The sequence below is a fragment of the Crotalus tigris genome, unplaced genomic scaffold, assembly GCF_016545835.1.
Source record: "Crotalus tigris isolate CLP2741 ecotype Arizona unplaced genomic scaffold, ASM1654583v1 scf7180000018553.2237530, whole genome shotgun sequence".
NCBI lineage: Eukaryota > Metazoa > Chordata > Lepidosauria > Squamata > Viperidae > Crotalus > Crotalus tigris.
The window spans coordinates 1,598,181-1,612,287 of NW_024097074.1; the positions used below are offsets into that span (position 1 = coordinate 1,598,181).

Here is a 14,107-nt window from a genome sequence, read left to right on the forward strand (position 1 = left end):
CTCTGAGCTTGTTTTGGTGCTCTAATGGGCTTGTTTTCCGGCAGACATTTCATTACCAAACTAGGTAACATCATCAGTGCCTATATAATCTTGCCCAGTTATGAATGAAACATCTGCAAGCAAACCACCAAGCTTAGCCAGCACATTTTTACATTTTAAAGGCTAAGAGAATTTCTCTACATCTACGAAGAGAAACGTTTTTATAAAACAAAAAACAAAACTCAGAATTTTCCTGCTTGAGCAGGGGGCTGGACTAGAAGACCTCCAAGGTCCCTTCCAGCTCTATTCTATTCTAACAACAGGCAACATTTGCAAAACGAAAGCCACCCATTCCTCCCCCCCCCCTCCCCGCCCCGGGAAAGGCAACAGCGCCCCCTACGGAAGAACGGCTCTAAAAACCAGATCCAGTTAAACTGCCCAGGGCGGGAAAGGGCTAGGGCAGGGGTAGGCAACCTTGGCTCTTTTATGACTCGTGGACTTCAACTCCCAGAATTCCTGAGCCAGCCACGCTGAGGGGAAAGGGAGAGGTTTCCAAGCTGAGCCAGGCTGGCTCAGGAATTCTGGGAGTTGAAGTCCACGAGTCATAAAAGAGCCAAGGTTGCCTATCCCTGGCCTAGGACTAGGCCGCTTCATGACTCGTGGACTTCAACTCCCAGAATTCCTGAGCCAGCATGGCTCAGCTTGGAAACCTCTCCCTTTCCCCTCAGCATGGCTGGCTCAGGAATTCTGGGAGTTGAAGTCCACGAGTCACAAAAGAGCCAAGGTTGCCTACCCCTAACCATAGAGGAGGAGGATAGAACGGCTTTCCTTTCCGATCTTTCCTTTTTTTTCCCCTGATTTTTCCTCCCCGGCCTCTTCCAGGAAGCGAAGGGGCGGGGTCCGCGAGGGGGCGGGAGCGGCGTTCTCATTGGCCCCGGGTTTGCCGACGTCGCGGCGTTCTGCTCGGCGCGCGCGCCGCGGCTTCTCTCTCTCTCTTTCTCTCTCTGCCTCTCTTCGCTTCCGAGCGTCGCACGGCGCCGCTCGGCTGTTCGGCTCGCCGCCCGAGCGGACCCGAAGCTGCTACTGCTGCTGTGGCTGCTGCTGAGATGCGGCGGGGAAGGTGAGAGCCCCCCCCCCTCGGCCGCGCCCCCCCCTTCCCGGTGGGTCTGGGCCCCCCCTCGCCTTTCCCGGTTCCGGTTTGGCGCACGTGACCCCGCGTGCATCCCTCTTTGTGCGCTGCACGTGTGAATGTTGTTCACGGGAAAGAAGCGGGGGGCTCTCCCGCCCTGCTTTTCAGCAGAGGCGAGGAATTGGGGGGTCGGGGATGGCAAAGGGCTTTCGTCGTTAAGCGTTACCTGTCGGGGCTTTGAACCTGTCCCTGGTGCTGACGTGTGAATGCGACCCAGGTCGGGCAGGATGCAAAAGGGACTCGGTTTGCAAGTTGCAGCTTCGGCCATGCGCTTGGACTGATTTGTTTTCTGGGTGTGGAATAGGACGTGCCAAGTTAAATCACCCTTTAAAGTAGATTTCGTTGTTTGTGTGGGCAGTGTGTGTGATCTCTGCTTGTGGCTTGTTTCTCTTTCCTCTTTGCCTAAGGCTTGTTCCTTAATAAAATTGTAAGTATAACGCTTTCTGAGCGAGTACAGGTAGTCCTGGACTTACGACCACGATTAAGCCCAAAATTGGGGCATTCGTTAAGGGAGTTTTGCCCTATTTTACGACTTTTCTTCCCACAGTTGTTAAGTAAACCATTGCCGTTATTAAGTCGGCAACCCGGTTGTTAAGTGTGAATCTGGCTTCCCCCCGCTGACTTTGCTCATCACAAGGTCGCAAAAGGGGATCACGTGACCCCAGGGACATTGCACCCGTCATAAATGTGGGTCACTTGTCAAGCATCCGAGTTTTTTGATCGCTTGACCGTGGGGATGCTGCAACGGTCGTGAAATGTGAAAAACAGTTGTGAGTCACTTTCCCGGTGCTGTTGTAACTTTGAATGGCCACTAAATGAACGGTTGTAAATCGAGGGCTGTCTGTAGTGACTAAATCACAGGGGGGCTTAATTGAGAATTGATTGAAATATTGTTGCTTTTGAGTAAAAGTGGTGGCAAACTTGGCTGAATTAGAGCTGAGACTTTTTTTTCAACCCCCCCCCCAACTCTTAAATCAGTTTGCATTTTGACATCTGTCAGTTGCAACCCTCTTTTTTGCAGGTTGACTATCTTGCAGTAGCCCCATTCTCATGATCGCTGGGGAGATTAATAGAGAGCACCCCCTCATTTCAACCCTGAGCTATAAATAGTGGTGTTCAATTGCCGTGTCTGGTCGGTGCTGGCAGATGTAGTTGTGCTTGTTCAAGGTTTCTTTTGTGGACAAGGAAAAATTAGTGGCGTGATACAATTTTGATTTGGTAGCGTTATGAACGCGTTGTGCAGAAGCACCCAAAATCCTATAAGATCTGTTAAAATAAAGGATTGCTTATTGCCATGGAAATGTATAATCTTCTCTGTGATGCTTTTAGAGGTTGTTCTCTTTCAGTTTTAGTTCTGACGTAAAAGCCATAAGTTCAGATGACACATTTCCTTAAAACAGCTGTGGGCAATATAATAGTAAAACTAATACATAATTGTGGGGTGTTTGTGTGAAGGCGTTGGCCTGCTCTTGAAAATTAAGACACGTTCTTTTGTGGGTTGACTTGGGAGGGCACCGATCAAGGCGTAGGATTAAAGAGGAACACAAAAGGTCCAAATTTACATGTTTCCCCTATTCTCATTAACTCTTCTAGAACTACAAAATTAAAAAATAAATAAATGAAATCCATCAAGCTATTCCTGGAATCTCAGATTGGTGAATTAACTGAAAAGGATGTCAGAGAGAGAGAGAGAGAAAAACATACATGGAGAAGAATTTAAAAAATCCCTTAAGATGTTTCCGTCTTCCTTCCTTGTTTTTTATTGAATAAGTCGTTCAAGGCAATTTGGCAGTTGCTGATAGGCTGCCTTGCTAGAGGTGCACATTAGAAAGAGAAGCAGCTAAGTTGCAGAACGGGATTGTGTTTGACGTTAAAAAAAAAAGGAAAAGTCAATATCCAACACAGTTCACGCTTGAGTGTACTGCAACATTATGGCTGTAAAAGTTGGCATAATCTTTGTTTTTCACTTCTGTAACTGTTATACTACACACACACACACACACACAGCCTTTTGAAGAGCTAGGTGTGCGCTAGGTCAGAGGTCCCCAACCTTTTGGGCACCAGGGACCAGTTCCGTGGAGAAAGGTTTTTCCACGGACCGGAGGGTGTGTGGTTTTGTGTGCTACTTGCATCCCACAGAGGGGGCTTTGCTTGTTTGTGTGGACTGGTTGCTGGCATGCCACGGACCAGGACCGGTCCACGGACCGAGGGTTGGAGACCCCTGCGCTAGGTGCTTCACTCATCCTTTACAAAAGGGGAATTACGGATTAAAATCCCCAGGGTTGGTAGCAGTGTGCAGACCGTTCCTTCCTTGCTGCAATACAGGTAGTCCTTGACTTATAACAGTTCACTTAGCGGACCGTTCAAAGTTACAATGGGACTGAAAAACGTGACTTACAACCGCTTTTCACAATTACGATCTTTGCAGCATCTCCATAATTATGTGATTCAGACGCTGGGCGACTGGTTCCTATTTATGACCGTTGCACTATCCCAAGGTCATGTGATCCTCCTGATAAGCAATGGGGAAACCAGATGCACTTAACTACTGGCTTCCTAACTTATCAGCCGCAGTGATTCCCTTAACGACTGTGGCAAGAAAGGTTGTAAAATGGGGCAAAACTCATTTAACAACTGTCTTACTTAACAGCAGAAATGTAAGGACTTAGATCCTTCCAGGCCTTTCTGTAGCTCTTGTTTATGGCACAGTCATGAGTCACTGTTTTCAGTGACTTCAAACAGTCGCTAAATGAACGGTTGTAAGTTGAGCACTATCTGTGTAAAAGATAAACCAGTGTTAAGATGCAGAATCCTAACATTACCCTATTTTTTTTTTTAGCTCTGCTGCTTATTGCATAAACTTCACTGTCATATTTTCCAAGGCAGAATTCTGTGTGCCTGATGTTCTAACAAGATACACACTCAGGGTTATAAGGAAACTAGTTGACACTTTGGAAACGGACAGGAAATTGAGCAGGAGGTATCAAGTGTCAGGTTAAATTGGCCCTTTAAGTAGATTTTGATTCTTGTGTGGGCCGTGCGACCTCTGCTTGTGGCCTGCTCCTTAATAAGTAGTTAGTATAAAACTTTCTGTGGTTAGTTCTGACTAAATCGCAATGGGGTGCCTTGGACGACTCAGAATTGATTGAAAATCCCCGTGGCTTTTGAGTAAAAAATGTGGCTTGACTGAAGGAAAGCTGAGGTTTTTCAAACCCCCAAATTAGGGCTCTATTGATTTCTTATTGTTAGGTTTTTATAAACCTTGTCAAAGCTTTGAGGCCCTGGGGCAGATTAAGCTGCTCCGACAGCCTCCAGTCTTTGCAAGGCTTACAGTGTTCCCCCCCCCCCCACCAGCTTCATTGTAGATTTATTTGACTTATTTTCTAAGAAAGTTATGTCTTCCTATGGATGCCTTTGAATTGGAGCGTCAGGTTTTATTTTGGAAATGGATGGTGTTTTCTAGGTGTAGAACCCTTCCTTCTCTAATGAGATAAACTAACCGAATAATAGATCTGGAAGGGACCTTGGAGGTCTTCTAGTCCAACCCCCTGCTCAAGCAGGAGACCCTATACCATTTCAGACAAGTGACTGTCCAGTCTCTTCTTAAAAACCTCCAGTATTGGAGCATTCACAGCTTCTGGAGGCCGGTTGTTCCACTGGTTAATTGTCCTGTCAGGAAATTCCTCCTTAGTTCTAGGTTGCTTCTCTCCTTGATTAGTTTTCATCCATTGTTACTTGTCCTGCTTTCAGGGGCTTTGGAGAATAGGTTGACACCTTCTTCTTTGTGGCAACTTCTCAAATACTGTTGTTGTTAGTTGCGCAGTCATGTCCGACCCATCGCAACCCCATGGACCACGTTCCTCCAGGCCTTCCTGTCCTCTACCATCTTCTGGAGTCCATTGAAGCTCACGCCTACTGCTTCAGTGACTCCATCCAGCCACCTCATTCTCTGTCGTCCCCTTCTTCTCTTGCCCTCCATCTTTCCCAGCATCAGGCTCTTCTCCAGGGAGTCCTTCCTTCTCATTAGGTGGCCAAAGGACTTGAGTTTCAACTTCAGGATCTGGCCTTGTAAGGAGCAGTCGGGGTTGATCTCCTCTAGGACTGACCGGTTTGATCTGCCTTGCAGTCCAGGGGACTCACAGGAGTCTTCTCCAGCATCACAGTTCAAAGGCCTCAATTCTTTGGCGCTCCGCCTTTCTTATGGTCCAACTTTCACAGCCATCCATTGCAACTGGGGAAACCATGGCCTGGACTATGCCTTCAAATACTGGAAGACTGCTATCATGTCACCCCAAGTCCTTTTCATTAAACTAGACATATCCAGTTCCTGCAACCGTTTGAATCAGGTGGGCTTTTCATTTTTAGAAGAAGGAAACAAAGTTGTGAAACATATCCACTCCATGTGGCAGCTTTGACAATGCATCTGCTGACATTTTTCTTACTTAAGTCAACTTATCTGAACCTCGCCCACGTTTACAAATATTTGTTAGCATGTGGTCTAGCACAGTCCACTTCTGGGCACAAAGAAACTGATTTGTATTTAACATTTGTAGCATTAACCTCTGTATTCAGAGGTTAATCACCCTGTGTTCTGTGAGCTTCAGAAGAAAGGTTTCTAGCTGTGTATAAAATGTTAGGTCTATAATTTCCTGGATCCATTTTTTTCCTTTTTTGACGATGGGAACTACATCAGGTAGTTTCCAGTCCTCTGGTAGTTCCCCAGTACTCCAGGATCTTTGAAAAATGTAGTTCAGTGGTTCTGAGATCACATCTGCCAGTTCCTTGAGAACTTTGGGGTGTAATCCATGTGGGTCCTGGTGATTTGAACTCGTCTAGGCTGGACAGGTGCTCACTTACCATTTTCTTGCCTATCTTAACTTGTGTTTCTATTCTGTTTTTTATGGCACTATTTTTGGTAGGTTGGTCTGTTTTTTTCCCTTTGTGTAAAGACAGGTGCAAAAAACGAGTTAAATAGTTCTGCTTTCTCCCTGTTGCTTGTCACCTTCTTGTCACTTTCCCCCACTAATGGGCCAATCATTTCCTTCACTTTTTTCTTGTTTTTTACATGTTGAAAGAAGCTTTTTGTTGTTGTTGTTGTTATTTTTGACTTTGGTCGCAAGCCTTAGTTCATTTTGAGCCTTAGCTTTCCTCACTTCATCTTTGCAGCCTCGGGCTATTTGCTGATATTCTGCAAATATTGGCGTCATTCTGTATTCCAAGAGAAATCAATTCAGTGAAATGTCTATGGAGATTCTTAGTCTATCCAGGTCATGCTTGTCCCAAAGGTGCTTTTTTCAAAAGGCAACTGGACTTTCTTGGTTTTCTTTGAAGACATTTCACTTCTCATCCAAGAAGCTTCTTCAGCTCTGAAGAAGCTTCTTGGGCAAGAAGCGAAACTTCTTCAAAGAAAAAAACAAGTCCAGTTGCCTCTTGAAAAAAGCATCTCTGGGACAATTCAGTGAAATGTTAACGGCTTCCTAGAAATTTCCTGCCTAAAATATGAGAGAATAATTTAGCAACGATTCACAGACACGCAATGCTTTGGTGAGACTTGAGTTGTTACCTGTGGAAAAATAACAAGCGTTTTAATGCTTATGTTTTCAAGTTATTTGTTACAGAGTAAAGGGAATACTTGTGGGACGTGCATTTAGTGCAGACTGTAATTAGAAGCCAGGCAAAAGTGTTTTGTTTTTTTTGTTCATTGCTGTTATTCTGTTTACATCGTGCCATGATTGATAACATGAGGCCCTGTCCAGTCGGGACGCCTGAATTCTATTTATTGGGCTTTCGTTCATTTTGATAATGGCAAACAGTGTGTATCTCGTTGATATCTCATGAAACTGTGTGCGAAGAAAAGGATGGGGATGGGGATGGAACAGAACAGGGAATAGTAGAGTAGAGTACAAGAACAAAAAATAGAATAGAAATAGAATAGAAATAGATTAGAATAGAATAAATGGAGTGGAGTAGAGTAGAGTAAATAGAATAGAAGAATGAAGAATAGAAATAGAATAGAATACAATAAGTGGAGTAGAGTAGAATAGAATAGAGTAATGTAGAATAGAATAGAGTAATGTAGAATGGAATGGAATAGAATAGAATAGAATAGAATAGAATAGAATAGAATAGAATAGAATAGAATAGACGGAAGAGTCCTTGGAGGGCATCTAATCCAACCCCCTGCTCAGGCAGGAAACCCTATATCATTTCAGACAAATGGTTGTCCAATCTCTTCTTAAAAACCTCCAGTGTTGGAATATCCATAACTTCTGGAGGCAGGTTGTTCCACTGGTTAATTGTTCTCACTGTCAGGAAGTTTCTCCTTAGTTCTAGGTTGCTTCTCTTCTTGATTAGTTTCCATCCGTTGCTTCTTGTCCTGCCTTCAGGCGCTTTGGAGAATAGCTTGACTCCCTCTTCTTTGTGGCAGCCCCTGAGATATTGGAACACTGCTATCATGTCCCCCCTTGTCCTTCTCTTCATTAAACTAGACATACCCCAATTCCAGCAACCGTTCTTTATATACATGAAGGTGTAGTTGGCTCCGGATTATTATGGGAATTCTACATTGGGAAGAAGGCTGTCTTGACATGAGATCACACGATGGTGCTGGGTGACCAGATGTGACTCCATCCATTTTTTTATGTTGATAATTCCCAAGGATAGTCAGAAAAGTCAAGAGGGTGACCACCGCCATACAATCAAAGTCCCACCTGTTTTACACGTGATGTAACTTTTTTGACCCCCTCCCTGTACTACACCTAACCGCCCCCGACTTACAGCCATTCATTTAATGACTGTTTGAAGTTAAAACAGCACTGAAAATGTGACTTATGACATTTTTTTTCCATTTAACTCTGTTGTTTAACAGTTTTGCTTTCGTTTGTTCACTTTTTTGAAGTCTTGGAATCTTTCTCAACATCGTTCCCTTGGCTTTTTTTCCAGCTTCTTCATGTTGGGCTGTTTTTTTTTAAAAAAAAAAAATCTTTGACTTGCCCATGGCTGTCAGTTTGATAGATTTTTGTCTAAAATCCTTTGCAGACAAAATTAAGTGTCTAAAAGCCGAGGAATGATGCTATGCAGCCTAACAGGCAACATAAAGGCAGCGAAGGGGCTGCCCTCTGCCCCCCTATTAATACCTGCACCCCCTCCTAAATTGGGTTAAAAGCAAAATCATTGCAAATAAAATAAACTGACATCTTGGCAGATCCTATATGAATACGGTGAATTGCAAAAATCTCCCCTTAGAATATGCAAACTCTGCATTATTTGCACCAACGCTGATAAATTCTTGGTTGAGGTTTTTGCCTGACTTGCCGTAAAGACTCAGCTGTATTTTTTTTTTAGAATTTTTCTGCTTCTCTGACCTTCTTCTGTAACTTCACAATCTGTATTTTTTGCTTCAGAATCTCTGTCCAAAACCCAGTCAGATTCCGTCCCTTTTGCTAACACAGAAGAAACAGATAATCGAGGTAATGTTGTTCAGTCTTTGGATATGTGTGTGTGTGTGTGTGTGTGTGTGTGTGTGTTTGCTTTGTTTCAAACCTGTGCTTTCATGAGTGAAATTGTCTTGTGTTTTAACGGGTTTAGCTTTCCAGCGAAATTCCAGATAAAGTGCTTTTAAGCACAGCTTGGTATCCGTAAATGGAAAAAGCCGAAGGGAAATTTGCATAATTCATGGCCCATGTTGAAAGAAAGAAAGAGAGAGGAAGGAAGGAAGGAAGGAAGGAAGGAAGGAAGGAAGGAAGGAAGGAAGGAAGGCCAATCCACAGTCCAAACAATGTTACGGTCTGTGGGAGACTTTTTTTTTTTAAATGTCTTTATTGCAGTCTGAAAACTGGAATTGTGGATTTATCTATGTTACAGTCAGGTTATAATATTCTAGGCAGAGTCAGGTATGAGTAAATCCATAGGTGTAGCGAAGCGTGAGCATCAGGAAGAGAAAATTAGCCGATGGAGGAGGAGTGCTTAGGTTGCAAAGTACCCCCTCAATAAATTTCAAGAGTAAGAATAAAACTGGACAGGATTTTAGCATAAATCAAGATTAATTAATAAGGGCGTGCAGCATTTTGGATTCAAAAGCAAAACCATGCTTTGGAGTACAGAGTGCAAGCATAAACCCTATTTACAGCTCCTTTAAGCAGCTATAGAGAGCCATTTTTGTCTAGTGGTTTAGGCACCAGGCTAGAAACTCGTATTGAAGGAAAAGTCTTCATCGTGGTTCAGTCCAAGCCGGGAATAAACAACATGGCGACTGCTTTAGAAAGAAGGTTGCAGTTTATTGAAGAGGAGAGCCAGACAGGAAGATGGCTCTGGAAGAAAAGAGAGAATGAGCACATGTAGGGAATGGGTTTTTATACCTTCTTGAGCTTTTTGTTTGGAGTTGTTCCTGTGGCATGAAGTTTGACCTGAGTCTGAGTGTGCCTTTCTGGTATTCTGTTGGTGGTGGGTTAATCCTAGTATGTCCCAAAGGTCAATCCTGCTTCCCTGGGGCTGATGGCTGGATTTTGGATTTTTGGTATGTTGATTCTAGGGATCTTTCTTCCTAATCCCAATTTCCTGACTCCAGTCTTTCTGACAAGATTTATCACATCTGCATTCTGCAGACTTGGTTTCTGTTTGGGACAGAGAGACTTGGGGGCAGGGGTTGGCTTCTGCTTTTAAAATCCTTTAGGGAAATATATTCTGCCTTTTAAATATTTCTGGGGGGGGGGGGCTGACTTCCCACAGTAGCCTACGCTAGAAACTAGGAGACAGTGAGTTCTAGTCCTATCTTAGGTACGTTGGGCCAGCTAATCTGTAAACCGCTCAGAGAGGGTTGTGAAGCTCTGTGAAGCGGTATATACATCTAAGTGCTATCGCTATTCCTCCTTCCCTCCCTTTTCCCCTTTCTGGTTCTCCTTCCATGGTGTGAGAGTGGTTAGAATGCAGCTTTTCAGGCTGACTCTGCCCACAGCCAGGAGTTCGATCCTGACCGGCTCAAAGTTACTCAGTCTTCCACCCTTCCGAGGTTGGTAAAAGGAGGACCCAGATTTTTTTTTTGGGGGGGGGGGCATATGCTGACTCTGTAAACTGCTTAGAGAGGGCTGCAAAGCCCTGTGAAGCGGTATATAAGTCTAAAGGCTATTGTGATTGCTCTCCTTTCAAATTGAATTTGGATTTAATTTCGTGCTATAAATATCTTTTCCCCGTGGTTGAAGCAATAGCTAATGCTGATCTTCTGATATCTGAGGGCAGTGATGTTGAACCTTTTAGAGACCGTGCGCCCCAAAACCACCCCCACCCGCCCGCAGGGCCACCCACTACCTCCCCGGCCCACCACAGATGGTCCAGGTGGCTCACCAGCGCTATGGTGGCCATGCCCTCTGCCCGTGCCCCGCAGCATCTTCTGCGCGTGACGGGGTGCAAGGGTGGAGTCGTCCTTGCCGCCTGGGTGCCGTGTCCTTTGTTGCGCTGCTCTGCATGGGCTGCGCTCGGGGGCGACTCTCCGGGGGGGCTGCTGGTGAGGAGGGGTCCATGGGGGGAGGCGGGGCTGGGGCGACAGCGCACGTGCCCACAGAGAGGACTCTGAGTGCCCCTCTGTCACGCGTGCCATAGGTTCGCCACCACGGTCTTAGGGGCAAGAAGACGGAGCTAGACTGTTAACCCCACTAAGGATCTCTTGTTGGTGCGGCATCCGTCTCGCCCAGTTTCACGCGTGACGAACCTGTTCAGCTGCTGGGCTCGAGGCGAACGCTTGCGGTTTTGTCTCCATTCAGTGACGCTCCTGCCGAAGCCGCGTCTCTATGAAGGAGGGATCTGCTGAGGGATCTGTTGAAGATGAGGCGACTGAATCGGAAGAAGACTTTGAATTTAGTGAAAGAATTGGACGCCTTCCCGAAGATTCCAGATAGCTACATCGAGACCTCAACAAGTGGAGGAACAGGTGAGCCCGGCTGATCGGTTGGCTTTGTGCTTTGGGAGTAGAGATAGTCCCCAACTTACAGCAGATGGTTTAGTGACCGTTCAGAGTCACGAAGGCACTGGAAAAAAAGAGACGTATGCACGTTTTTTCACACGTCATGACCATTGCAGCGTTTCCCACGGTCACGTGATCAAAATTCAGATGCTTGGCAAATGACTCATATTTATGACGGGCGCAGCGTCCCCCCGGTCATGAGAGCCCCTTTTGCGACCTTCTGACAAGTTAAGGGAAACCAAATTCACTTAACCTGACAACAGCAGCGCTTCCCTGAACGGTGGTGGCAAGGAAGGTCGTAAAATGGGGCAAAATTCACTTAACAACTGACTGGCTTAGGAGCAGAAATTTTGGGCTCAATTGTAGTCGTAAGTCAAGGACTGTCTGTAGAATCATAAAATGATAGAATCACAAGGCTGGAAGGGACCTTGGCTCCCTAGCAGGAGTTTTTATACCAGCCTAGGCCAGGGGTAGGCAACCTTGGCTCTTTTATGACTTGTGGACTTCAACTCCCAGAATTCCTGAGCTAGCATGGGGGAACTATGGTCCCTTCATGACTTTGGACTTCAACTCCCAGAATTCCTGAGCCAGCATGGCTCAGCTTGGAAATCTCTCCCTTTCCCCTCAGCGTGGCTGGCTCAGGAATTCTGGGAGTTGAAGTCCACAAGTCTTAAGGTTGCCAAGGTTGAGGACCCCTGATATAGGGCAGGGGTGGGGAACCTTGGTTCTTTTATGACTCGTGGACTTCAACTCCCAGAATTCCTGAGTCAGCCACGCTGAAGGGAAAGGAAGAGGTTTCCAAGCTGAGCCACGCTGGCTGAGGAATTCTGGGAGTTGAAGTCCACGAGCCATAAAAGAGCCAAGGTTGCCTACCCCTGCACTTGAATCTATAGAATCACTTAGTCTATTAATGTATACTTTAAAGCCACCTACGGACACATCGTTGATGGCCCATAACCCACAAGATGTCAAGGTCTTCATCGAAATTGATGGACGAACAACATACTTTAAAGCTAATGTATTAATGTATAGCTTCTCCCAGTCGATGCCATTTTCATCTCATTATGTACTTCTTTTTTTAGTTTCTCTAATCGCTTTTACAACCATGGCTCTCTTAACCATAATGGAGTTTACGGTCTATCGAGACACCTGGATGAAATACGAGTATGAAGTCGACAAGGATTACACTAGGTAATACTTCCCCCTTCAGCTTGTATTGACTGTACGGGACTTTAATCTGTTTTTGTTTTTTTTTTTAAACAATCTTGATGCCTTAAGGGCCACCGTTTCAAAATCCTCACATTAATTCTTGAGATCTTGATAACAGGAACACCAGGTGGTTCAGAAAAAACAAAATTGTTATGCGTCTCCTGGGACATAAGAAAGAAGAAACATGCTCGCTCCACCTTTCAAGAGTGGATCCAAATAGATTTGTTTAGGAATAAAGCTTTTAAACAGCCAAGCTGTTTAAAACCGAGAAAGCTGGATTATCCCAGAAGCTCATTAGAGAGATTTAGTGAAAGGAAAAGGGGTGAGTTTACTGTATTTGACAACTGCTTTTGTATATGCTTTGGCCTCCTGTTTATCAATGAGTGTAATTAGACGAGCCCTCCTCGATGTCATTTTATTTATATTTTATTATTTTATTTGTATTTTATTTTATTATTTTATTTGTATTTTATTTTATTATTTTATTTATATTTTATTCTATTCCATTTATATTTTATTTTATTATTGTATTTATATTTTATTTTATTATTGTATTTATATTTTATTTTATTATTGTATTTATATTTTATTTTATTTTATTCGTATTTTATTATTTATATATTTTATTATTTTGTTTTAATGGTATTGTACTCCGCCTTTTATTATTTTTATAAATAACTCAAGGCATGGGAGATATCCAATCTTCCTCCTCCTAATTTTTCCACAGCAACCACTCTGTGAGGTGAGTCTGGCTGAGAGAGTGGTACTGGCCCAAAATCACCCAGCTGGCTTTCATGACTAAAGTTGGACTAGAACTCACAGTCGCCTGGTGATTGGCCCAAAGTCACCCAGCTAGCTTTCATAATTAAGAACTAGAACTCATAGTCGCCTGGTGATTGGCCCAAGGTCACCCAGCTAGCTCTCATGTCTAAGGCAGGACTAGAACTCACAGTCGCCTGGTGATTGGCCCAAAGTCACCCAGCTAACTTTCATGACTAAGACAGAACTAGAACTCAGTCTCCTGGTGATTGGCCCAAGGTCACCCAGCTAACTCTCATGTCTAAGGCAGGACTAGAACTCACAGTCGCCTGGTGATTGGCCCAAAATCACCCAGCTAGCTTTCATGACTAAGACAGAACTAGAACTCAGTCTCCTGGTGATTGGCCCAAGGTCACCCAGCCAGCTTTCATGGCTAAGGCAGGACTAGAACTCACAGTCGCCTGGTGATTGGCCCAAAGTCACCCAGCTAACTTTCATGACTAAGACAGAACTAGAACTCAGTCTCCTGGTGATTGGCCCAAGGTCACCCAGCCAGCTCTCATGTCTAAGGCAGGACTAGAACTCACAGTCGCCTGGTGATTGGCCCAAAATCACCCAGCTAACGTTCATGACTAAGACAGAACCAGAACTCAATCTCCTGGTGATTGGCCCAAGGTCACCCAGCCAGCTCTCATGTCTAAGGCAGGACTAGAACTCACAGTCGCCTGGTGATTGGCCCAAAGTCAACCAGCTAGCTTTCATGCCTAAGGCAGGACTAAAACAGTCGTCTGGTGATTGGCCTACGGTCACTCAGCCAGCTTTCATAGCTAAGGCAGGACCAGAACTCCCTGTCTCCTGCTTTCTACTCTGGCGCCTTAATCACCAGACCAGAGATAGGCAACCTTGGCTCTTTTACGACTCATGGACTTCAACTCCCAGAATTCCCGAGCCAGCCACGCTGAGGGGAAAGGGAGAGGTTTCCAAGCTGAGCCATGCTGTCTCAGGCATTCTGGGAG

The 14,107-nt window shown here is 44.9% G+C and overlaps 1 protein-coding gene across 2 annotated transcripts in view; it reads left to right on the plus strand.

The window, feature by feature from the left end:
* The first annotated feature begins 943 nt into the window (after positions 1-943).
* The window catches only part of ERGIC2 (ERGIC and golgi 2), a 39,677-nt gene continuing 26,513 nt past the window's right edge, over positions 944-14,107 (plus strand). Inside the window, exons 1-4 of one of the 2 annotated variants that reach the window (XM_039354496.1) lie at positions 961-1,099; positions 8,572-8,637; positions 10,924-11,090; positions 12,206-12,314. In XM_039354496.1, coding sequence (XP_039210430.1) covers positions 10,985-11,090; positions 12,206-12,314 — 215 coding nt within the window. In that variant the 5' untranslated portion in view covers positions 961-1,099; positions 8,572-8,637; positions 10,924-10,984. Of the gene's footprint in view, positions 1,100-8,571; positions 8,638-10,923; positions 11,091-12,205; positions 12,315-14,107 lie in introns of both variants that reach the window. The other variant, XM_039354495.1, reaches the window with a different exon arrangement.